Source organism: Ambystoma mexicanum, chromosome 10, assembly GCF_040938575.1.
Source record: "Ambystoma mexicanum isolate Mex_15411 chromosome 10, UKY_AmexF1_1, whole genome shotgun sequence".
Lineage (NCBI taxonomy): Eukaryota > Metazoa > Chordata > Amphibia > Caudata > Ambystomatidae > Ambystoma > Ambystoma mexicanum.
Genome location: NC_090932.1, coordinates 335725631 through 335751574, shown reverse-complemented (window position 1 = coordinate 335751574; position 25944 = coordinate 335725631). Strand labels below are relative to the sequence as shown.

The window sequence follows — 25944 nt, the reverse complement described above, 5'->3', positions numbered from 1 at the left end:
TTGGGGCCTCCTTACTCACCCAGAGGGGGAAGGCTGCCCCCTGTTGTGATGCAAGTTCGCTTCGGGGACCGTGGGTCAGGGGCTGCGTATGTCGCTAAGGGGAGCCCCAGGGAGCTTTGTGCCTCTCCGCTAATGTAGGATGTAGGGGCTTGTATGCTACTGTCCCATCCAGGGGCCCCTTGTGCAGGAGTGAGGGTCTCAAAGAGGAGGGACACGCCACACCCCCCCTCCACTCTCCCCGCAGCACACCCTCTGGATCAGTTCAGCAGCCAAGTGCGGGCATCCAACCCAGCTGGTAGGTGGGACCTTGGGTGACGAGAGGGAAGCCCTTTTGGATCAGGTCCGCGGAGGTAGGGCCTGTGGATGATGGTGAGGGTAGGCGCCGGGGGTGTGGGGGCACCGTTCTCCCCCACTCCAAAAATCGTACCTCAGAGGAGCTACTAGGGTGCAGTGTCCTCTACTCCCAAGGAGAGGTTTCATTCCTCACTGCACCTCCTGGGCCTCGCTGCCACGCGCAGTGGGCGGCCTCCTATGACCGTCCTCCGGGAGATGCACTGTGTGGTGCTGAAGGGGGTGCTCTCCTCCAGGAGCTCGCAGCACTCACGGTGCACCCCCTCTGGAGCAAGATACTCCTCTTCTCCCAGCCGGCATGGGGGGTGCCGTCCACTGGCAGGGCCCGGCCCCCCAGCCCGTCACTGCCCCTGCCTCAGCCCCCGGTCCCTCCGAGAGGGCGAGGAGGAGGGTCACCACTATGAAGGCTGGAATGTCAGGGGGTCCGCCCGGGGCTGCGCCGCAGGTTCTCGTGGGCCGGGGTCCTCGGGTTCTTGTGGAGGCGCGGACCCCACCTCCTCTGCTGCTGAGTGGCTGCCGGCCTTTGGACGCTGCGCGGGTGCCGTGCTACCGCGAACCTCCAGCAGACCGCCACTTCCAAGGTTCACCGGACCGGGGATGAATCCTGCCCGGTCCCACGCCTCTATGCGGGGGGGGGTTCGCCATCAGCCAAAGTCGCATGGGGAGGGCTGAACTCCTGACAGGCAAGTCTTTTTGGTACTGGCGTCGGGAGCTCGGAGGCCACAGTGTTCACAGCATCACGGCCATCTTGGAATCCAGAACAACGAGATTCTTAAACAGAGTACAAAAGCAGGGGTACTAACTTCAATCGGAAGCATTCGTAATGCTGTCAGGTGGTTCTTTATGGAGCTGGAGTGAACAGGCTTGAAGTGATGACGTTGAGCTGGTAGTCATCTGACCGTATTGATTCATAGTCTTTGAGATTGGGAAACTGTACCAGTGCAGAGCGTCGTCTCTGTGCCTTGTGTCCGCTCAGTCGCCATGGCAACTTCCAATGTCGGAAGAAGGGGGAGGCTCCAGAACGGGAAAAACAGGCTGAGCGCCTGTGCCGGGGCGAGATTGTGACATTCCCAGAGTTCCCCAAGTATTACTAAACAGTGCATCATTGTACAATTGTAAAATGCTAAACACCAACAGTGGTGTGCCATTTAAAATTATATAGTTGACATACCTCTTAGACACATGATCTGCCTTCTTAAGCAATATAGACCTCTATATCTATGGCTAAATCCATTGATTGCTACTGTCATAAAATCAAACTTTTTGCTGGGCCTTCATATCGCTACATTGCAGATGGACAAAAGAGGGCCTGTAAACGTCTTTGATGGGGACAGTAAATCATTTGAAGTATTGTTGAAGTCTACGACCTCTTGTAAGATGCAGTTCATGTAAATGTAAGCTTGGCATGCGGGTTTGGCACTCTCACTTGATGACATGGCTTTGTCTTACATTTGTAAACAAGCATTTTCCCCCTAATCTCAGTCCATGAGAGTTGGCTATTTTATCAAAATGATTTATAGATGTCTACTTTCATCAACGAAACTCCATTACTTCAATCCAAATATGTTCAATTTCTGCTGAAGGTAATGTGCGGACATTGGGTCTTTTCATCATATATGGTGGTCTTGTCTGAAACGCATGATGATTGTGTAAATTATTTTCTCTGTCACCAATTCCCTTTGAGACATTAGACTCACACCGGTAAGCAGTCTGGTCGCTCACTAGATTCTATGGCAGCTTGTAACGTTTTCACTCGCCCTATTTCTCGATAATGTTGCGCAGTCTCAGATGCCGCCTCCACAACGATAGGATGCAGTAGTGCACCTCAGATGCTTTGGTCTATGGAATGGGAGGTAAATTGGTTTTTCCTCTTTATCTTTATGCCACGCACTCAAAGCACCTCCGCTACCAGTATAATACTCTAGGGTGTTCCTGTCTATCCACCGTTCGGACTGTCAACAGAGCTTGTTTACAGGAACACTACAGAGTGTATTAAACATTTTTTTCTATAACGCATGAACGTGGTTAGATCCGCTTACTAGTAGTCTTACCGATAAGGCGATTACAGAAGGTTTACGAGTTGAGTTTTCAACACCTTCTCACGCTGTCTTTCGAAGCGCGAACATGTACAGCCAGCTGGCTAAGGCTATCAGACGTACTTGGTCATCCTAGTTTTTTGGAATATTTGCTAGTATGTAAACTGTTGGGATGATTTCAAGATCCATTATCTGGATTCTTTATATAGACTTCTGCTCATACTGTTGTTTCAGGTCGTTTCCCAGATTGGTGTCGACTTTGAAGACACTCGAATTTGACCGTGTTAAGAATGCCTGGTAATTCACAATACACGGTAAGCTTTTAAAGGGAGATAGTAGTACCCATAAGGTTAGGCAGCTGGAAGTTATCATTTTCTCATCGCTGCCTTTTCTCACTCTTTTAGAATTTGGACGTAAAGCATCAATTTTGGTTTTGCTTCTTCACCTTCCCCCTTTCTTTCTGTTGGTATCAGAAATTGATGTATATTTCTTTGTGAGTGCAGTAGTCCCCTAAAGTTCTCAGTGAGTTCGTTTTCAAAAGAAAGAACAACAAAACATGTTGGGTCTTATGACACTGGAAAGTGAGCAGTGTCCGCAATGATATATTAAGTTGGACCCGTTTCCTTTTCTGCAGTGAAAGGATTTATCCACATAGGACCATTTATTAGGTTAAGAGAGGCAACCTGCATCAGTAGTGGCCTCCTATTCTGTAACCAACGTTTTTTGCTGCACTGGATTGTTTACTTCAACTTTGTATTTTGCACTTTAGTTTTGATAACAAAGGGTTTTTAACATTGTAATGTTTGCACAAGGAATGATTTGGTTTTATAGTATGTGTGATGTAAAGGTTAATGTCTTATTAATGAAGTGCACTGTGTATGTTTTATGATGATGTTTTTGTATACTGTTTTTAGGATGTATTGAATAATCCAGTTTGTCTAATAAAATTGTATGTATTTATATTCATTGTAATGATCTTTTAGTCAGCACCTATTTGGTACATGGACTGAGTAGTCCAAACAGACGAAGAGAGATTGAAGAGACACTTGGGTTCTTTAGTTTTAGATTGTCATTTGCTTGTTGTGGGGCCGAATCCCTGTGTCGTCAAACTTCCCCCTGGTCTCTTTTTGTATCAGTTGGTTAACCAATTCCCTTTCCTCATTTTGACCTGCTATTTATCAGCTAGTTCTTCACGAGCACCTTCTAACCAGGGCACAGCATCCCTGGGGATCCTTGGAGAGTCCTGTAGTACTATTTAACAAGGAGAAAAACAAACTACAATTCCCAGAATTCCAAGAAAAACAGGACTGGATGACTTTCTTATGCATGGGACACTTGAGCGCTCTGAAACATGATTTTTGCCCTTCTGTAATGGTGCACTAGGCTGAACTATGGTTTGCATGGTTGCCCAGAGGATGGCTAATGGTTATGATGGATTCAAAACCTTCAGGCTTGCATGAGTGCCTCTTAGTGGGGTGGTTGTGCTCTATGGTGGTTCCTGAGCTTGCTGAGCCTAGAGTGCCAAGTTTCACATTATTAAGGAGGCCGAAGGATGTCTGAAGTGGTTTGTTAGCTCCTTTGGAATAGATGTGACCTAGCAGTTTAGACTGGAATGCACATTGCCAGTGTTCTGATTGATTCAAAACCTTCAATCAATCTTTTTCTGTACTATCAGTATATAACGCTTGCACCCTCTTTCTCCTCCTCTCCTAAATCCCCAGCCTGGAAATTCATCAGAGCCCTTTTCTCCCCTTGTCCTTCCTTCATAGCTCCAGGTACCCACATTCTGCATGTGGCATCTTACAAAACACTTAATGGAAATGAACTCGACTCCAAATCCTCTGATATTTGGCTTATGCTTTATTTGACATATTTGGTTGCTCTTTGTAGCTTCCCAGGAACCTTTGGAGCATATTTCTTATGACCTGCTGGGTAATGTTGAGTCCTTTCTCAAGCAGTGTTGCATAAAATGTATCCAAGTAAGATATTGGCATTTTCCCATTAAAGAAACACTGAAGCAATAGGTCAAGCAGAATGTTCAAATTTGTTTGCTTTATATTTCTTTCAGTGAGGGATTTCCGGTTTATTTCGCTCAATCTCGTTCAAGCCCACTTTAAGAAAGCTCAGGAAGAGACGCAGATTGGCCGCGTGGAGTTTCTTCCAGTAGACTGGCACACTGCACTGCATGCTGATGCTACAGGTGTGGACAAGTGAGTATATTCTTGTACAGCGTGGCAACATTAATTGGGAAGATAGTGGACTACTAGAATGAAAAACATACAAGTTTATACATAATATGTACAATTTACATGTTCAACTATTGCTATCGCGCACATTGCATTGGTTTCAAAACCTTGTAATTCAGAAGAATTACATCATACTTATGAATTATTTTTTGCGATTGAATGGCACATCAGTCCAGTGAATTTTGGATTTCAAGGAATGGGATGCCTTAAAAATATTTTTCTTGCAGTTAATATAAAGTGTTGTGGGTGACCTGCTTTGTTCAATATTGTCATTAATGGGTTCTGATATTTATAAACCACTAAGCTTTCTGCTTCATGTTTTCTCTTCATGCCACCAAAACTACCCTCATTTGTATTAGAGGCCCATCCAACTCAGTTATTATTATGAGTACTGGTCTATAACTTTGGCTCATCTTGAACAATCTACACGTAACCTAACCTCCCTCTGCACCTTAGAATCTTTATGCCGACGTTGGGGTATATTGGTTTAGAGTGGACAACAACATGTGCCATTTAACCCCTTTATGGTGTGCACATTTTCAGTATTATCCTACCGCAGCTGTTTTGCTACCTTTTACCTCAGCAGATGTGAGGCAGGTAGAGGGACATCAGATGCTAAAACAGGTTAGTGCGTGAAGGGTAAGGGGGTCAGAGGGAGCGGTGCAACAGGGATATCGTTGCTGCCGCTCCCCATAGAAGGTTCATCATCATATGCTGTAAAATGTTGCATGCTGTGAGATTTAAAAAATCTGCATTTTCTACTGCAGTAATAACAAATAACAGTGAATGCAGTCCAACTTAGGTGTCTTCTTGTGTGCACTAGGAAGGCAGTGCCATGAAAGTGAGATACCCATCCTCAGCAGCAGAGGAGTTAAATGTACAAAGGGGGCGTCTGTTCATGCACAGAGACACAGCTTTTGAGTTGTGTACTTTTTTTAAACTGTGGAATTCTTTTGGGCGTTTTTATTTTAATTCCCTCAAAAAAAGGTTAAACTGTGAGCTGCCATAAATTGTGAAAAGTCCCTACTTTGTAATCCTGGATCTTCTTTTGTATCCCTAGATGCTATCAGGGACCAGTCTTACGGTTTCATTTGAGTTGTGCGATTTACATATCCACTTGGGTTTCACAGATTTTATTGAGTGGCAATACGTAACTGTTGTGAATGGAACATTTAGTGGTGGGAGAGTATGTGAATTTTGAATACTATGAAATGTAGTTGTTAGGTAGAGTGTTTTCTTGAAAAGATATGACATGCAGAGTAATAGTTAGTTGGGCCAAGAGCAGGATACTATTCTGATGAGATCTCCCATTTTGGACTTGTTAGTAAACGTATGAAATAAGCTACGTGGTGTGGATTTCTCTTCCTTACAACAGTTGCAGCAAATAATGGATACATACCCATACATGCAAATGTCAAAGATGGCACAGAAAACACTCACTCTCAAGCATAGTTCAAGGGTCTTTATTGAGATATTTGCAGGATTTACAGACATTCTTCTCTTCCTCATCTTCCCACGACCCTCCTCCCTAACCAAAGCATCTGTAGCCCTAGTTCGTACCAGCGGTTAGTGTTTTAATAGGGATTGGGGTTGTACCTTGCAATTGCCCTGTAGGATTCAATTGCTTTTATTCATGTCTGTCACCTTACCCTTCTACTGTACCTAAATCCTTTCCCCTTGCTCTTGCCCACCAACCTTCTGCCTCTCCGATGTTTCACTCCCCATGCCTCTGCCCTTTGATGTTCACTCTTCTCCCAATTCTACTCCTCCTACACTATTACTATTCCCCCTATGACTACTACTCTACTCCTACCACTACTACTCTTCTCCTCCTGCTACTGCATCCTCCAAACCACACAAATAGCCCTTTTTCGCTCTCTATCATTCAGTTTACTTTCACTCCTTGTCCTTTTGCACTCACTTACTACACAAACATGCATACTCAAACAGCAGCACAGCTTTCACTCCTCAGCCAATTCCTCAACTACTTCAAAAACTGTTGTCCACAGCTCCCTCCTTGGTCGCTGTCCCCTTCCTCTCCTGATCTCACCAAATTCACCCACACTTCCGTTTCCTGCCCTAGGCATATATAGCCCTCCCCTGATGAGGGTTTGTCCTCTGACCCTAACCAATCTCCTGGCTTCCTTCGTCTCCCCAGGTGTGTATGTGAAAAGAAGTGCTTAAAAGCGGATATTAGCCCCACCAACTTTCTCTTTGTGTGCTTGCCACCTGGGAGATCAGACAGTGAAATAAAGTCAGTGGCAAAGTTCATCTCCTGGGTGGCATTACCGGGGACCTCTTGGGTAGGTCCTAGGAAACTTTCCCTAGAAAATCCATAGTGGTTGAGTGGGTGATTATATGTTCCAGCACTACCGGTGGCCTTTGCTGGTCCTGTTTGTTGTGCAACCGCTCTGGGCTGTGGCACAGCTGCTCAGTGCTGCTGTGCATCTTGAGTCAGCATCTCTCTTGGCAACCGCTCCGCCATGGTGATCAGGTCCCTGTGGAGCTGGGGCTATGGTCAGGCAGTCGATTGCTTCTGACTATTCCATCTTTTCTCCTCGCTTCCCGGTCTCGTCTTTCTCTTTCAAGTCAGGATCTGCAATAATAAAATAACAGGGCAAGCATAGGCTCTCATAGGCAAGGCTGGAGACATGGTTGTGCACAGATGGATGCTAGCACAAGGGTAGCGTGGTCAAGGATTGGGTTTGCTGCTTTTCCCTGAGGGCCAGGGTTATTTCTGGCTTCCCCCTTTCTCCTCCCACCTCCAATGAAATTGGAGAGGAGTGCTTAACCCCTGTAGACTAGGATTTGACATTACGAAAGACGCATACTTGCACAAGGGGCGGGGGGAGGTGTGGGACCGGTATTATGGTATTAACATATTCAGCCCTCAGAGTTGGGCTAACTCTGGTTTTCTCCATGCACCTTCTCCCTCCCATTCGCCGCTTGACAAGGCCAGTGTACTATACTGGCCCTTTCACATACCTCTGCCATTTCTTTCATATCCTTTCCCTGTCCCCAGTTGCTGGCTAACAGATCCCCTCCCGCCACCCAGGAAGATATTTTTGTGTTTCATGAAACTTCCTGGGTCTACATAGGTTGATTAGGGGAAAATCAGTGCAGAGAGAACAATCATGGGAATGGCTATTTCTTTCACCAAGATGTTGAGGTTAATGATCGCTTGTGGGTATATTTATTTATTTATTTGCATTTTTAAATCGCTCACACAGCCCGCGGGCATCGAGGCGCTGTTACAGGAATTCTTTTTAGTTGCGTATGTCAGCATCGCCATGTACGCATACGATGGGAAGCATTTGAGTTAGCTTGGAGGTCTTCAGTTGTTACCAGAGTGACCCGAATGGTGGGTCTTCCTGAGTCAAGGAGAGCTTTGGCGCTAAGGCCTTGGACTATTATGGGGAAGTGGAGTTGTTGATAATTGTTCCCCATTGTACATAGTGGCCAAGGTCTTTATGGGTGTGGATCAATTTCTGGTGACAGACCCTGAGATCTTGGGGGGCAGTTATATGAAATATGCCCCTGGATGCCACAGGCATAGCACCGGGTTGCCCGATTTATCTTTAGGTACATGGAGGCTGTTCTACGGCCTTGCTTAAGTTGGCAGAATCTAAGAAATCTGCAGTGCGATTTTAAATGATTAAACATCTCGTGTTCCAGGCTCGGTTTCCCAGACCTCATTAATACAGCATGTAACTTCTCTCTCCTCTTCCTTGAGATAAGGCTAATGTTAATTCCAGACAGATGGCGTTATCAAAGCTACAGGGTTCCAACAGGGCACAAACTACCTTTCAATGGGCTCAAACGAGTATCCTGAACTCCTCCAGAATGTGTCTGGGGAGCACAGTTGCCAGTGCCAAGAGTGCCCCTTGGCCCGCCTTCCCTTACCATTATTTGAATATGTGGATTTCTTTCTGGGTCTTGGTTTGCTTTTCGACCCAGAGACTGCGTACCAGTCGTCGACTGGGTACCTCTCCTCTTCGCCCAGACACCTCCAACCCTCTATTTCGTTCCATCTGTTAGCTGGTCCAGGACCTCTATCTTAGGCCACTGCTGAAACAAGACAGCCCAAAGCTGACATATTTCTTCCAGGGAGGGGACTTCTTCCCACTTAGAGTCCCTCAACCAGGTAGATATGCCAGTTTCTGTATTCATCTTCCTGGGTGGGATCCGATTTGACATGACTGAGTCTCTCTCCCTCTCTCCCTCTTTCTCTCCCAAATTGTTTTACTTTTTTTTTTTTTAGAGGACCTCTTGGTTTCAGTTTTCCTCTGCAACTCTGTCAAGTCAACCATCAGCACCTGGGTGCCAAGATTCCTCAGGTACAGCCTCTGGTCTTTCCTCTTATCTGGCATGGGCCTTGGGCTCTCCTCTCTTTGTAATGGCCAGATTAGACCTCTCATACCTGGTTTTCCTATGGTCTCAGCCAAGAAGGCAAACATGCTCTCCAGTGCCCTCTCATGCTTCTTTTGGAGCTCTATGTCAAGTGTCGAGTCCTTGGGGAAATCTTCAGGCTCTCCTGCCGTGGACCGGTCACTCCCTCTAAAATAAATTGTCCTATTGGTAGCCCTCAGTCTTCAAAGGCATCTCCTCTCTCCATGTTTGCTTTAGCATCCCATTCTGTGTCCCAGTAGAGCTGGCTAAACACCTCTCCCTTTTGGAGCTGGATCTTGTCAGAAACTGTTTGACCAAGTGGGCCCATACATTACTGTAGTGCTTTGTGTGACTGACCACCATGAATAGTTTGTATGGTGGGGTTGTCTGGTCTTGGTTTTCAGAGAGAAAGTACCCAATTCAGCCCTGGTCTCGTCCACTCTGAGATCTGTCTCTACCATAAAGTTCTTGTTTGGGGGCTACTGTGGGTTTATGATAATGTGATCACTCCTCTCCCATGGATAGCCTCTCCCCATGAGGGAAGGGGACAGCAGCCACTATTTGATCCTGACCTTGGGGGAGGATATTTGAGAGAGGACCACACGGGGGGGGGGGGAAATCAGGTGAAACATGGTGTCCTTCTTTCCCTTCTAGGGATATCCCCTCTGTTCCTCATGCATCAATGGCCTATTGTAATAATTTGCTTCGACCAAGACTTACTGATGGCATCTTTCAAAATCCTGTAATGAAAAGAATGATGAAAACTGATTTTCAAACCTATGTATATGAAGTCTTTGAAAATACTGGGACAAAGAAGAGGAATAGGATCACTAGAGAACAGAAGCCAACGCTGCGGTCTAGTTGTTGAAGAGGCACGTATTGCCAGGTCATTTAAAACCCTGACAGCTGAAGGAAGGAAGGGAGGCAGAAGATGATAAGAGCAGGTGGCTCCCGTCAGGTGGCGAGAAGGCCCGGGAAGAGCTCTGCTGCAGGCAAGCCCAGACAGAAAACAGGAAGCCGAAGCCAGAGAAGTGCAGCTCGAACGAAGAGGACTGTAGGAACCATTGTTCCCTGTACGCCAGAGAACCAGAGGTCAGGTGATGCAAGGCTGATGACAGCGCAAGGCTGTCGGAGGACACCAGCCTGACAAGTGGTGAAGCAGGACTGAAGCGCTCCACTAGTCCATCGGCGAGCAGCAGCCGTAGCCGAGCAGCGCAAAGGACGCCGAAGCGACCCCAGCAAACCTGTGAGCCCAATGGGAGAGGTGGGACGCTGGTGTGCTTAATGGCAGATCCCGCACAGCCTGGGAAACCAAGGAGTTGATTGGGAGAGTGAGAAACCTTTCATGAGTGGAAAGTAAACCACAAACTGAGGGTTGTGGACCCAACACGTGAGCTGTTTGAGTCTGGGATCTGCACCTAAAGTGAACTGCATAAGAAAGTCCCAGCAAGAGAGTATACCAGGCAAAGCTAAGTATGTGAAGAGATTTGCATATCATAAAAGGAGAATCGAAAGGAAGACCCATGCCCTTAGGATGTTTGAACTGCATTGAATGAAGAAAAAAACCTGGTAGGAGAGTATACCAGGTGCCTTGCGAGTCTGGGACCTGTACTCAAGTTGTGTTGTTTTTGAAAGGAGAATACCAAGGAAGATCCATGCCTTTAGGATTTTAGCAATATTGAATGTCATAAAATGCTTGGGGAAAGGAGTAATTTCTCCTGCATGGAATGTTATGCAAAGAGGAGGAAGTTATCCTATTAGGGCTACTAGGAAGTTGTTTCTTTTGAACTGTTATTTTGCTGTGCAGAAACCCGGGGAAGGGAGTAATTTCCTGGAACTGTGAACATTACTATCTACTTTGGTTGGAGTTATACCTTTTTTGTTGAACTTGAACATTTTGTGCACCTTCAAGATCAAAGACATATCCTTAACCTCTTAGAGTTAGCTTCTAGAACGCGAGGGCTAGGATAGTATTTCAGACACAGGAGATTTTTGCTTTGGACATATTGACACAGAACAGACCCTTAGTTTTGGTTGAGGTAGGAAAATACCCCCTATAGTAGGGACAGTGAGGCTTTTCCCTACCCTTTTATTATTTAAATAAAAGTTTATAGCAACCACTATGAGTCCTCTGTGTCTGTTTCTCAATTTCTCAATCCTGGTTCCTTAAAAAAGTAAGAGTCCTAGACTTAAAGACCCTTGCGTTCCCTGAACACCACTGTACTGAATAGAAGTCCATCATCAATGCAAATGTAGATAATCTTTAAGGAAAAAGTTAAAGGAAACAGAAGTGTCAAAAACAACAAAGTATATTTATTTTTTAACAACTTTATTTATTTCGGTTACAGCATAACAAGCAGGTTATCCACAATGGAACAACTCCCATCATTAGTGACATATATGAAATATGTTCATCCCTCCCCTCGGAGGCCATCATCGTGATGTCCCCTATGTCCGCGGTGCTCGGATGGTCTGGGGATCCATCAGGGCTACGGGGCCCTAAAAAGTTCATCACCAGGCACGATTGAAAAGTCACCGCTGGGAATCTGCTATGGTAGTCCAACACTGGAGCCCAGCAATCGGTGAAGCAGTGGAGGGTCCCCCTCTTTCGCTGCCATGACTTTCTCAGCCACTAGTATTTCACAGACCTTTATCCACCAGAGGGGCAGTATGGGGCCCTCTTGTGTTTTCCATTTACGAGCCACTGTGATCTTGGCTGCTAGTAGTAGCTGCGTCAGCAGTTTAGCGGAGCGTCCTGTTTTAGGGTAGCAGTCCGGGCTCGCTACACCCAGGAGAATCACTTCTGGGTTCATCGGCAGTCTGGGTAATTGTTGGGCAGAAACCTGTGCAGTTCCCTCTGGGACCACTGCAAAAGATTTAGGACTTACAGGTCTTTGGCAGTAAACCCACTTGGTAGCAGTCTGTACCACACAGATTCACTTGGTAGCTATGGCTGAGCAGTCAGACTTCCCTCAAGAAGAGTTAGGCAGTATACAGAGTATTCACAATAGGTCCAGAGAACACAATAGAACAAGTAAACACTGACCAGGGCTTGGTATAAAAGAGATATAATTATTTATTTAAAACCCATCTAGAAAAACACACAGGCACTAATAGTAAGCAATTCAAAAACACGGTCACTAAAAGATATACACTCCCTTAAAAGAATTTTAGACAAGTCTTAAGTAAAGCCCCACTTATTTTCAGACAGCGGTGAGCGCTTAACGTAGATGGCACTCTAATAATTCGTTTTAAAAAGGGAGAGAAAAGCAGAGAATAAATTGAAACAGATCCCAACACTTTTTCACAAACACAACAAGAGAGGAAGGCAAAGTAACACCGTGAATTCAGAGTCAGTAGGCCGGATCCGCTTTCAGAGGATCAAAACGAAATGTGTCCAAGGTCACACAGTTGCAGTGCACAAAAGTCTTGTAACGGTTCAAAAAGGAGTTGGACCAAAGAAAGGGACCAGTTAGAGGGCCAAGGCGGCCAGCCCAGTCCAGAAGGTTAAGGGGTTATTATTACCTTGTAGCAATCTTTAGAAAGGGAGGCCTGGTAGACACGGTACGTTAAAGTGGTGAGAACACTCCAGCGGGGGCAGTTGTAACTGGCAGCGGATGCAAGTCAGTGCTTCGTCCGGGGGAAGAGAGGATCTCGTCGGGGAGGAAGACAGGAGTCCGTTGCACTGCCAGGGAAGAAACCAGCCGCAGAGTTTCCCAGGTACAAGGAGCGGTCCGTTGATTCGCGGTTCAGTGGTAAGTGGCTATCCGGCTGCCGGGGTGCTTGGCACGGGCAGTTCGACCACAAACCAGTCTGGGGTGCGAAGAAAAGAAGGTAAACTGGTTGTGCCCACCAATCAGAGGAAGAAACCTCTCCAGCCGGGAGATCTTCTCTGTCGTCGGGAAGTGGTGAGTCGGTTCCGCAGGGCTCCACCGCTGGTGTCGTTGTGGTAGGTCGGCTCAGCTTCTCCCTCGTCGGATTCTTAGGTCCTGTGGCGACTTCTGAAGTTCCAGTCCCCAAAGCCCTGCTTTTATGCAGCACACCCCATTCACTCAGCCTAGCTGTCAATCAAACATGCTAAGTGGTGAGCCGGCCGGCTCACCACTTGGGCCAATCACACAAGAGTGCGACTTGAGTTACCAAGGTAACTCAGTCCAGGGGGCCTAAACCCCCTCCCACACCCTCTGTGGTACCCAGACAGAGTGGCACCACTTTTGGAGGCTTGCGTGGAGAAGCCCGCCAAAAAGTGGAACAAAGGGCTCGACTTGGGTTGGAGTCACAGAAGAGAACACAAACGCCATATTAGAATCGAGTCCTGGCAAAAAATACCAACCGGAGAATTAATATTAATTAAATAAACCGGCGGTATGTTCGAGGCTATGAGAATTAAATAATTAAAGTTGGTAGCCTCGAACAATGGGAAAATCCCATAGGGATATATTCGCGGTCGAATCTAAAAAGTAGTATCCACTGCCACCAGCCAAAACTCGATGAGGGGGGACGGAGACGTGCCCCCTTGACTAACAGACCCCGGGGCAATCGAATTGCCCCGACCAGTACGTCCACAATATGATGGTTTGTACTGGTTTCTGTTAATAATTTGGGACTAGTAAAGCCAATGGTGACTTTACATGCCCTGGGAGACAGTAGTCAGTCCCAGGTTATGGAGTTTGGGGTGTCACTATGACACCCCTGTGTCACTGCACGGAGGGTGCTGTGTAACACACATAGTAAAAACACATGAGACCCTAAGGAGTAAAGGACACCATAGCCCATAAAACCCATTAACAGTCAAAGGAACACCATAAATCATGTCCAAGAGTGGGAGAAAAAGAGTCTCGCTCTTGGCAGGAGAAAAAAACAAACTCCAGAAATACAGCAAAGCTGCTGGGGGACTCACTAGGTTAGGAAATTCAGCCTAGAGAGAGAATTCTCCCTAACGGTAATGTCCTCAATGATTTGTATAATCCCATTGCAGAAGGACTGCACTGTTGTGCAACCCCACCACATATGGAAGAAAGACCCCCATTTGCCACAGCGTCTCCAGCAGCTCGGGTCTATAGTCGTGTCACAATGGTGTAGGCAGACTGGGGAGAGGTGCCAGCGGTGGAGGAGCTTGAGTGCGCATTCTTTGTTCGTAAAGCATCTGGAGGTTGAGTTGATCCTCGTCCATATCTCCACCCATGTCTGGTCCTCGATGGGGTGTCCCGGGTCTGCTTCCCATCCGGCCTTGTATGGGGTTCTGACCACTAATATGTCCTCCTGGAAGAGGCGACACAGCTGGGTGATCCGCCCCTAGTGTGCGTCTTCCTCCAACGCATGTTCAAGGGGGTGCAGGTCCTGTGTCACCCCCTGACGAACCGCCGGTTGCGAGTGGCGTAGTTAAGTATATGTGACCCTCTCCCTCTACGTCACCTGGAGGCAGCCTTTGCATTCTTCGAAGCTGAGCGGGGTGTTGCCCTCGTAGAGTTTCGAGAGGGAGTGGAAACCCCCTGCGGTCCATCGGCTGAAGTTTGTTGCCTCCATCCCTGGAGAGAAGTCCGGGTTCCAGATGACTGGTGAGAGTGGGCCCAAGCCCTTGGGCAGCTCCTTCCTTCTCCAGGCCCATGCCCATGCCTCTAGAGTCGCTTTGGTAGTTGCTAGCATCCGTGGTCCGCGGTTCCGGAGGGCCCCTGGGATGTGCATTAGGGAGTGGAGCTGCGGCTGACATTTAGCTTGCTCGATCTGGGCCCACTTCAGGGGGGATTCTTGTTCCGCCCAGGCGGAAGCGCTCACCAGTTGGGCTGCCAAGAAGTCGTTTGTGAGGTTGGGTAGACCCAGGCCGCCCCATTTAGCTGCTCCTGTCATGACTTTCATTGGTATTCTAGCCCTATGTCCCCTCAAAACAAATTTCGCAAGCTTCTTTTGTAGTTGCTCCAGGGCTTGTTTCGGAGGGGAAACCGGGAGAGCGGAGAACAGGTACAGCAATCTGGGGAGGAAGTTCATCTTGCATGCTGTGACCCGCCACAGCAGGGAGATTTCTTGGCTGTCCCAGCGTTGCAGGCCGTTCTCCAATTCCTTGAATAGTGGGGGAAAGTTGGCTGCATATAGCCTCTTCGGGTCCGCTGTGAGGCTTATCCCGAAGTATGCTGATGAGTTAGAGCTCCATGTCAATGGGCAGAGTGCCTGAAGGGTGGCTATGAGGGGGGCACCCAAATTGATGCTCAGTGCTTCCGATTTGGAGTAGTTCACCTGAAATCCCGCTACTTGTTCAAACTCCTTCAGTTCGAACGGCGGGTAGTGAGGCCTGACAGTTGGTGATGGAGATCATCACATCGTCGGCATACAAGGAGATCTTGAACTGCTCCCCATTTATGTCCAGCCCATTGATTTTGTCGTTAGATTGTATCCTTTGGACTAATGGTTCCATGACCAGGGCAAAGATCAGTGGAGAGAGCGGGCAGCCCTGCCTTGTCCCACATGAGAGCTGGATCGAGGTTGAGGTCTTTTGGTCAAGTCGCAGTGATGTTTTCGGGGCTTTGTTGTTAGCCAACAACATCCTTTGGAATGTGGGGCTAAACCGGAAAGCCTCCAGTGTGAGTCACATAAAGTTCCAGTCCACCCTATCGAAGGCTTTGGTGGCATCTAAAGTCAGGACTGTCAGGCCCGTCGGTCTTGGGTCACCACTTCGATGAGGTTAAGTGCTCGACGGATGTTGTCCACGGTGCTTCTGCCTCTGATGAATCCCGCCTGGTCATGGTCTTTGATAGATGGTAGGACTCGGGCCAGCCTGTTCGCCAATACTTTTGAGTATGCGTTTGCATCCACATTAAGAAGCGATATCGGTCTATACGATGAGCATTCTTTTGGGTCTTTGTCTGGCTTCAGGAGCATGATTGTGGTGGACTCCTGCATGGATGGGGCTATAGAACCTGCGTCCTGGAAGGAGTTGAAGAGCTCTGTCAATGGGTTCAGGAGTAGGGAGTCAAAGAGTTTGTAGAACTTGGGCGGGAAGCCGTCTAGGCCAGGGGCCCTGGGCTTCAAGGACTTGAGTGTTTCCTCTACCTCTTTGGTCGTAATTGGGGCCTCTAAGGTGGTTCTGTCCGTTTCCGAGAGCTGCAGTAGTCTGGCGCCTCCTATAAATTGTTCTTGGAGAGCCTGCCGGCAGGGGGGTGACGTCAGGGTGTTGGCTATGTGGGGCTATTTGTAGTTTAGCCTCTTCTCCATACCGAGTTCTGCCCTCGGGGTCCTTCAGGGCGATGATGTGGTTTCGTCAGCGGGTTATGGCTAATTTGCTCACCAGGTATCTGTTAGCTTTATTGCCATTTACATAATAGCTCTGCTTTGTCATTATAAGGGACTGTGCCGTGTCCTCAGCATAGTGAGCCTCCAGTTTTATGCGGGGTAACCTCACCAGTTTGGCTGCTTTGGGTGACCATTTCTTCTTCAGGATCGAGTCTGCCTCAGCCATTTCCCCTTCCAGCTGGCTCCTTCTCACGGCTCGCCTCTTCCTGTATGCGGCGGCCTGGGCTATTAGTTCCCCTCTGATTACGGCCTTCATGGTTTCCCATCTTGTAGCTGTTGAAGTGAGGTTGGGGGGGTTCTCCTTAAAGTAGTTCTTGATCACGTTCGATATAGCGTCTCGGACCGCCATATCATGTAACATCGGCTCATATAAGGACCATCAACGTCTTTCAGGAGGGTCCGGGTCAAAAATCCTTGCGGTGAGAAGAATCGGGGAATGGTCAGACAGAACCCTTGTGCCAATTTCGACTTCGTCTGTGAACTGCAGGAGCTGCGGGCTTGCTAGGATCATGTCAATTCGGGATGAGGAGCTGTGGACATGGGAGAAAAATGAGTAGGCCACTGTGTCCGGATGGAGGACCCTCCAGGTGTCCACCACCCCCAGGGTTCTGAACAGGTGGCAGAGGCTCAGAGCAATCTTGAAATCCCTGGGTGATGGTGCACCCATTCTGTCCAGCAGGGGGTTGGGGACCCCATTGAAATCCCCGCCCAGGACCACCAGGCCCTCGAGAAAGGGAAGGAGAGACGACTCCAGTTCTGCGAAGAAGGCCTCCTGACCGTGCTTTGGCATGTAGACCGCGATCAGCGTATGGAGTTGGCCATAAAGGTCCCCTTTAACCGCCACAAATCTGCCATCTGGGCTCCGTAGGGTCCCTTTCTCCTTAAAGGGGGTGCCTTTCGCCAGCAGGATCGCAGTGCCCCCTTTTTTGCTGGTTCCCGAGGCCAGGTATTGAGTCTGGAATACCCGGCATTGTAGCCTAGGGAAGTCTTCCGCTAGACAATGTGTTTCCTGGAGGAACACTACCGAAGCTTGGAGTTATTGCAAGTGGGGGAGGGTGAACTTGCGTTTTATGGGGTAGTTCAGGCCCCAGACATTCAAAGAGATATGGCGTAGCTTGGTATGTGGTGGGGGGAGGGTCCGCTGGTTGTCTTCAGTGATCAGGTGGGCGGTGGGGGGGGGAATTAATCGCCTGCTAGAGGTAGTCTTCCAGTGGAGGGTAGTTGATGCAGGTCAGCCGTAACCGGGTTTTAACATTATCCCAACCGGGGCCAAATGTGGCCCAGTAACCCTGAGGGCTGGGAAGGAGCCCAGCCCAACAAAAAGGCAAAAGCATAAAGTCGACCAAACTAGGCCTAAACGGCCACGTGCCAGAGTGACTGTCCATCCACTCGGCTGGGGCATTGCATGGGATGCCCAGGTGCCAAGAGTATAGCTTCCGGCATGGAGAATTGACAGTTGGTTATTGGTTGTGTGCGGTGGGGAGCTTTGCTCCTTTCGGGACTTTCATCCATCGATGGCGCTGTGACTTTGGCGTTGAGCTGTATAGTTTATCTGCTGGGGAGGCAGTCAGGTCTTCTTCAGGGGTCGAGGGCTCACCCCCCATGATGCCACAGGCTTCCTCGAGAGCATGGATCACCCTCGTCTGTCCCTCAAATGTGAACTGGAGCGAGGCGGGGTAAAGCCACCGATATTTGATCTTTCGATCCTGCACGAAAGTAGTCTACGGTTTTAGGGCTCGCCGACGTTGGACTGTTGAGGCAGCTAAGTCTTGATAAATTTGTATAGTGGCCCCCTGGTATGTAAGGTCCCCCTGTGAGCGGCTGGCCATCATAGTTTTTTGTTTCGTGGTGAAGAAGTGGTCTCTGGTGATCACCTCAGGGGTAGCGGTCATCTGGGTATTCCTGCGACCTCGCAGTCTGTGATTGCGGTCCAGGAGGAGCAGTGACTTATCACAGTCTGGGAGAGGAGGGTTTGGAAGAGATCCCCAATGTAGGCAGGGAGGGCTTGGTCCGATATCGCGGCGGGGACCCCCCTGATGCGAATGTTATTCCTGCGAGCCCTATTATCTAAGTCTTCCTTTTTGCAGTGGATGTTCTCGGTATTGTCCTCCAAAGATTGGAGTTTCCGTTGAAGCTCCGTGATCTGGTCTGAGTGTTACATGACTTGGTCTTCTGTGTCCCCAACCTTGTGTTAAACTTCCTCTATGCGGCCGTCCAGGCCCTCTATCTTAGTCGTGACCGCCGACATACAATTGCGGAACTCCGTCTTGATATCATCTAGGAGGGCCTGGATATCCTCCTTTGTGGCCCAGTGCCCCTGGGATCTCGTGGGCGATGGGGGTCGAACCAGGGGGGGGTCCGGTTGCTTAGATTTCTCCTTCAGCTGCAGCAGGTTGGCTATGTCTGCCAATTTTGGGCCCTTCTGCTTAGACATTTCAGTGCCTGGGTAGCTATCCGATCAAGTGGGTGTCGCCCGCAGGTTTTTGCTGAGGGCGGCTCTCTGCGTTATTGGGGCAGGAGCAGAATGGGCCTTCCCCTTCCCCTAGCTGGGTGCACTGGCCTTGGTGAGGCGGTATGCTGGGGGCCCCCCTGCCAAGTTAGAGGGGGGCACCTTGTTTAGGTGAATGGGCGGCTTGGTTTCCCCTGCAGTGGTTGCAGTGTTGGTCAGGCATCTTGCTGCTTGATTGTTATGTCAGTGGTGGGGGGGTCCTGGCTGTTTCGAGGGCTAGGCTGGATCAGGCTGGGAAGATGGGCTAGGAGCCAGGAGTCTCACTTCAGCCAGAGGCGGTGGAGTGTAGTGGGGGGAGAAAGCTCCCCAAGTTTTCTTCAGATCAGCGGGGACCTTGATGAAGGAGGTCTCGGGGGGCCGTTACCACAGGCGGGGGCTCCCCACTGCAGGGTCACTCCGGGCTCCTCCTGGTGGACGCTGGGGCTTCAGGAGGTTCAGCCTCGGTTGGTGTTGGGCTTGCAGTGGCGGGGGGCACTGCAGATCCACCGCGGCGTCACGAGGCCCCGGGGACTACCAGGTAGAGCAGCCAGGGTGGGGAGTCAGCGGGAGCCCGCACCGCCGGGCTACCTGTGCGCGGGGCCCGCATAGCCCTCCAATGCTTCTCCTGGCCACGGGCAGTCCCCTCCGCACACTCCAGCTGCAGGTTGGTGGGCCGGGTCGGATGTGGCTCCCCAGGGGCAGCTGCGGCTGGTTAACGCTGGTGGAGTGCTGGGGCCAGCGGCCCGGTGAGCTGGCAAAAAGGGAGGGCAGAGTTCCAGCCCCAGCCGCAGTCGAGTCTGCAGTAGTGGGAGGGTTAGTGGAGGTCCCCCCAAGGTGGCCCAGGGCTCCGGAGGCACTAGGACAGACGCTCCAGGGATCGCAGGCTGAGAGGCATCCGGGACCCAGTCGGGTAAGCCCCCGGGCGCGGGGTCCCTGCAGCACTCAGGGGCAGCTCCTCGCCGTGGGCAGTCCTCGTCGCGCTCTCCAGCTGCAGGGTGTTGGGCCGGGCTGGGGGGGCGCGGCCGCCCTCTGAATGTTGTTGCAACCGGGGATTACCTCTCCCGTGGTCTGTCGGCAGGCCGGATGGTCAATGCGGGTAGAGAAGATGCTCTGCAGCGGTCTCCGGCTCCCCGGCCTGGCATCCTCACGCAGCTGCCATTTTGGGCTCCGGGTCCAGGGTGGGCCTTAGTGGTCAGGCGAACAGGGGCTTCCCCGCTCCGATTCTCGCCCAGAGTCGGACTGCAGGCTCCTGGGAAGTTCCACCGCCAATCAAGCTGTCTCGATGCCGGGAGTTGGGCTAAAAGATAGGCATTTTGTGGCAGGAAGCCGGACGTCCCACGGAGCTCTTAGTGACGCGTCTGCATCGTCGGAGCCTCAAGCCACGCCCCCCAACACCAAAGTATTTTAATCAAGCAAAATATTTTTTTTGAAGTAAGATTTTGATATTTAAGTGTTTCGGGATTCCACCCTTCATCAGGAACAAGTATTAAACTCCATGATTCCAGAATCTTAATATCATCATCTACAAAATAAAGAAAATATTGAGGAAATTGTATAACGTTTTGGTAACTGAAATATGCTTAATTTCGCAATAAGTACCGAGTTGGCTATGTTAGCATAACATTCTTCCATTGTAAAGAGTTGTCATTCACCTGGATTATATTCAGATTTCTAACGGACTCCTTGTTATAGGTGAGTATGCTATCCACTCACGAGTGGTACAAGACCTATTATTCACCCTAGAGAAAACAGAAAAGCAAAGTAAAATCAGTATAGATCTAAAAGATATCTTTTAAAAAAAATGTATTGTGCATTTAGTTAATACAAAACTTTAAGCACATCGATCAAAATAAAAAAAGAATAATTATATGCATAATATTTACGAAGAAAATATGAAACAGTATAAACAGTAATAAGTAAAATTAAAAGTATTAATAAAATTGAACAATTAACAATAGAGTAATTAATAACACAACAATCACAATTATCCTACAGAGGAATCAATTCAAAACTTCCCACCACATAGGTACTGTTGCAATTAATGCTTTTGAACCTTCTTCAGAACTTCCTTCCATACATTGTAAGCTGCTGACACTACAACCAACGATGTTGCCCCAAAAAGGGCAGACCAAAATTGGTCATCTGAACAATCCTCTAAGTTGCTAACAAATTCAGCGTACCCATGTAGATAGAGAGATTTCAAAGACTTACAATTAGTAAGAACATACCTGCAAGAATCAACTTCCATATGACATAGGCGACAAAGTCTTTCGTCGTAGGGTATTTTCAACCAAGCGCCAACAAACTCCATAGTGGGCAGCAAGTTCAATCGCAGATACAGGACAAAGCGTTTAAAAACAATAGGGCACAACATAGTCGGATAAGTAGTGGGCAAATTAATACTAAAGCTCTGTCGAGACAGGTCACTATACTGAGATTTTCCATGAAGTTTAACATTATTCCACAAATCCCAGCATTTAGCTTTCTTTTTTAATTTGGCTTCAAAGTTAGGGTCCAATGTTAACACATCTGGGGCGAAATTTTGTTGAGCTATAAATGTACCCTAGCAAGAGGTGTATCGTTAATGCACCATACAAAATTCTCCCTACCTATATTTTCTTTACTCAAACGCAATGTTTTTGTTTTGTCTATATTTATAACCATCGCATTCGCGTAATCTACCAAAGCATTTATAGAACACTGAAGGTCAATAGGGGTACAATCGAACATTATTATGTCATCATCATAAAAAAGCCACAGTATCTGTGTGGCGTTAATCCTAGGCAGAAAGTTATTCATTTGCTGAAACATCAAACTCATGTCCACTGTAAATAGGGTGTACACAATAGGGCCAAGCACACACCCTTGCTTAAGGCCACTATTCATATCCTGATATTTAGTGCAGTGTCTCGCAAGGTTCAAACAAACCGTGTTCAATGTATTGGTATACAGCTGCTGTATATAATGCAGAAGGTTCTTTGCAATACCCCATGGAATACGTTTTTTCCAAAGGAGTGCACGGAGAATAAGGTCAAAAGCCTGCTAAAATCGACACAACAGCAATATAGGTAGATCCTATTTATGTTCTCTGTCTCAGCTATTAGATAATGTAGGGCACATAAATTAGTGATGGTATTATAGTTTTTTCTGAAGCCTGTCTGAAAAGGACTAAATATTTCATTTTCTTTTGCCCACCTAGAGAGTTTGCGTATAAGTATGGAGGCAAATATCTTTTGGCTAGTGTCCATCATGGACAACAATCGATAATTATTGGGGTTTAATCTATCATCTTTCTTGAAAATTGGTACCAAAATAGATTTGCTCCAACTGTGAGTTAAACGGCACGTTAATTCTATGTGCTTATAAAGAAGGGTAAGTACCCTGGCCCAAAGTTCAGGATGGGCTTTTAATACAATGCTGGTTATACCATGAGGTCCCGGAGCACAGGAACCTTTCAATTTTTTAATGATGTTACACAATGATTCCGCATCTATATTGAAATTAGCCATGCTAGTGTGGGAAGTGTACATTTTTGTTTGGCTCTGCATTGCTACAGAGTTAAAATATAAATCAGCAATATAATCCATCCATTTGTTTTCAGGTACTCAGTTCAATTAAATCGAAGAGGTGCCCTTCTTATAGTTGTTAAAGTTAGACCAAAAGGCTTTACTATCGTGTGACCTCAAGCACCCAAATAATAACCAATTGGAGTTTTTAACAGAATACTTATGTTGTGTGCGCCAGTTCTTATATCTAGTGGCCAAATTGTGTATTAGGGACAATTTATCTTCAGAGCTAATTATTGTGCTGTTTTTAACCAGAGCATTTTCTTTAAGGTACACCTTCTTTTTTGCAGCAATGATGACATCATATGGTTGTCCCATTTTATTTTTTGTGATGCCACTAAAAACCGTGTCACCACGAGCCACAATCTCAATTGGTTTGACTGGATGTGTACCAATTGAGTAAGAGCCAAGTCTACTTTTGACAGGGTATTGTGCATATCACTTTTGTCCTGCCATAAGACTTCATTGATGACCTTTATTTTTCTTTTGAGCAGACCACTTTATACGGTTACCCTTGGAATTTGTTCCCACATTAACTGCCATTTGCTTATGTATTCGAGGGGCAGTGGTGTACAATTTCCAATTTAAAGTGGCGTGGTCACTGAGATTATTTGCATTAATTGTTGCATCACTGCACGGAAGCCTAGTAACAGGATCAGTAATAATATAATTAATGTGTGGTTTTGACCATTCCATTTGACCATATGTAGGTAGTATCAGTGTCATCAGCAATTTTAAAAGGCAACAGAACGAGCTTATGACGGGCCAAAAAACTAGCCCAATCACCTGTACGATTAGATTGCTGAAACGAAGGACGATGCAGATTTCTAACATTTAGGTCCCCTGCATTCATAATAGAACATGCTTTAAACATTACAAAACACTATAGAATAATTTCTTTGATTGTTGAAAGAATAAGCTTAGTTTGGTGACCACCAGGAGGATTGTAGATGTTGATGACTAAAATAGGTCTGGAGAAATCCCCAGATTAACAAAGGATAGCAGGTAGCACATATGGTGAAGAGATGGCAACATAAATATTTTTAATGAATGTTCCAATCTAGTACCAATTGTGAGGCCTCAACTCGGTCAGCCACGCATAGATGGGGTTGCCAGATTGTGCACTATCTGAAAATCATTTATGAAAAATGACAGTGTACCGGGTTTCCTGTAATAGGAACGCCTCACTTAACAGAACTAGTGTAAGACCAGCAGGATGTGAAAGAAAGGACCTGTAGCCGCAAGTATTCCACGATGTCCACGATGGGGATTGAACAATGGTGGAATATCAGTTTGCACCGTTAGTGATCCGGGTAGGCAACCAACATTCCCTTTCACAGTAATTTGTTGTGACTGTGTCTTTATTCGAAAAGCACACAATGATCCTCTCTCTGTCAAGTGATCTGCTGGAGTTTGAATACCTTGCTTACCTTTGGGCAGGGCAGAATCAAAGTGAACCATCTTTTTCCTCTTACAACAAAGGATTAAAGATAAACCAAAAGGCGTAAAAGCCTCTGCATAGGACATAAGTAAGGCGGTAACAAACGCTGAAGAGAGTTCAATCAATGCCCAGTTTGTGGGGCTGCCCACCCTAGGTAATTCGATACACTTGATGTCCAAGGAGCCTATCAGGCTCAGTTCTGGTATTTCCCGGACGATTACCAATAAGTTTGTCCGGTTCAAAAACGGGCTGTCAGAGGCTGGATTAATTTCCTCGATGAATGCCCAAGACCCAAGGTCCTTATAAGAACTAATCTTGAAAGCACCCTTTTCTCCTGCCAAATGATCTATGTTGTTCTTTGAAAGGTTCAAAGAAGTCATTACGTCAACATTAGATGTTAATATTGGATCAACTCTTTGTTTACAGATTTTTCTGGGCGCAATTTGTGCTCTTTTAAGTACGTTTTGGACCTGGGGCGTTTTGAGCACAACTCGTAGTCCAGTGCCGGTAAAGCCGATGTTATATATGGCACCAGTACAGTATTCAGTAGTCCTTGTGAGCTTCGATCTTTAAGATGTTTTCATGTCTCTAGAGAACCAACCGTACACTTTGTACTTTTAGTCAGTTTGGTTGGGTGTGCTGCCAATGGCGTATACATTACATGTGCAGATGACCGAGAAGCAAAGATTTCCTCATAGTCCCATTTTGGTTCTGATACTTCCACTTGGTGTGAATGTATAAAAGGCAAGGTGCCAAGTTTGGAGATGCAACAGTATCTCGGATCAAATTAGACAGAGTCCTGGCTGGTTTAGACATTTTATTTTTGGGAGATTTTTTAAGAGACCTAGGGGAATTATTTTGTCAAGCTTATTCAATATAGGGCCAAATGAAGCTTTAATCCCCATATGCTCTTTAGCAAGAGTAGCAATCAGCATAGACAAGGCTTAGCCTCAACCTTAGCCATAATGCCGTCTGTGGTTAGAAGTAAGGACAGCCGAGTCGCCATCAACCGAGGCAACACTCATCTCACTATCAACATCCTCATTACAACCTGTTTCAAAAGAGTCAGCATCTGACAAGGAGGTTGCCAAAGCTGCAAGTGCGGGTGAAATGGAAACATCAATATCAATTATATTGTCTTCATGGGCCGTAGACAAAATTCCATTCATGCCACCCAAAGATGCACGCCTGAGACCAACGCACATTGACTTAAATGGAATATCCAATCTTTCTTTGCGCAGCAAAAAATGCAGAGATTTCTGGTTGTGTGGGAGTAGCTTTGTCTTGTTGAAGCATTTTGGCTTGTTTATGTTTGGCAGTTATATTTAAAATATTAGTCCAGACTACACGCGTAGCACACGCCACCGCCCTATGCAAGGTAGCCCTACCATTAGTCTGTGTATAAATAAAGCAAGATGGTCTTCCCTATGCATTTAGGCAAGGCGGAGGCACAAGCAAGGAACAAGAGCACAGGGCACAGAACATCACTGTTGCTGCACGACACAACTGTAGTTACTTTGGCCACACTTAGCCACCCATTAAGAAAGAACATGGTTTAACAGGCGAAACCAGGACCCGCCTCCAGGAATGAGAACATACCACCTGAAGTACTGGCAAAAGTGCCCGCAAGACAACAGCTCCAATAGTTCTGCAGCTCAACTTGCTATTGCAGCCTTTAAATTACCTGCTATGTTCGATAGGCTGGCGTGATGTCGGGCTCGCTTCCCCAACCACACCACGGCACAGCAGCACTACAACAGTCGGGCTTGGCTCACCTCACGCGCACCTCGCTCATCCCCGTTGGACACTGGAAAATCAAAGCAGCACAGGATTGCGAGGGTTTGTCTCGCCAACTCCGAAACGTTGAGACGCCCAAAACTGTTTGAGGAAAGGGCTCACAAATGTGTCAACCCGCACTGCGCACGACTTCACTCTTATTCCCGTAATCCCATACAGCCGCTTCCGACACTTTTCAGTGTTGAAAATATATCATACATTAAGAGTCAAGCTATGTTGATCTGAAATTATACAGAAGTTCAAGGCACTGGGTCTTATCTCCTATTCCAGGTGCCAACAACCACTACTTGTATCTTCTACAATTATCTTTTCTTCAGGAATCAATATCCTCATCAGTGGTGTAAAA

The 25944-nt window shown here is 47.3% G+C and overlaps 1 protein-coding gene across 3 annotated transcripts in view; it reads left to right on the top strand.

Moving 5' to 3' along the window:
- DDHD2 (DDHD domain containing 2) overlaps nt 1-25944 on the top strand; it is a 2155663-nt gene that overhangs the window by 1032163 nt on the left and 1097556 nt on the right. For all 3 annotated transcript variants that reach the window (XM_069617940.1, XM_069617939.1, XM_069617938.1), the window contains exon 7: nt 4456-4597. In XM_069617940.1, the coding sequence (XP_069474041.1) occupies nt 4456-4597 (142 nt within the window). The remainder of the gene's footprint in view (nt 1-4455; nt 4598-25944) is intronic.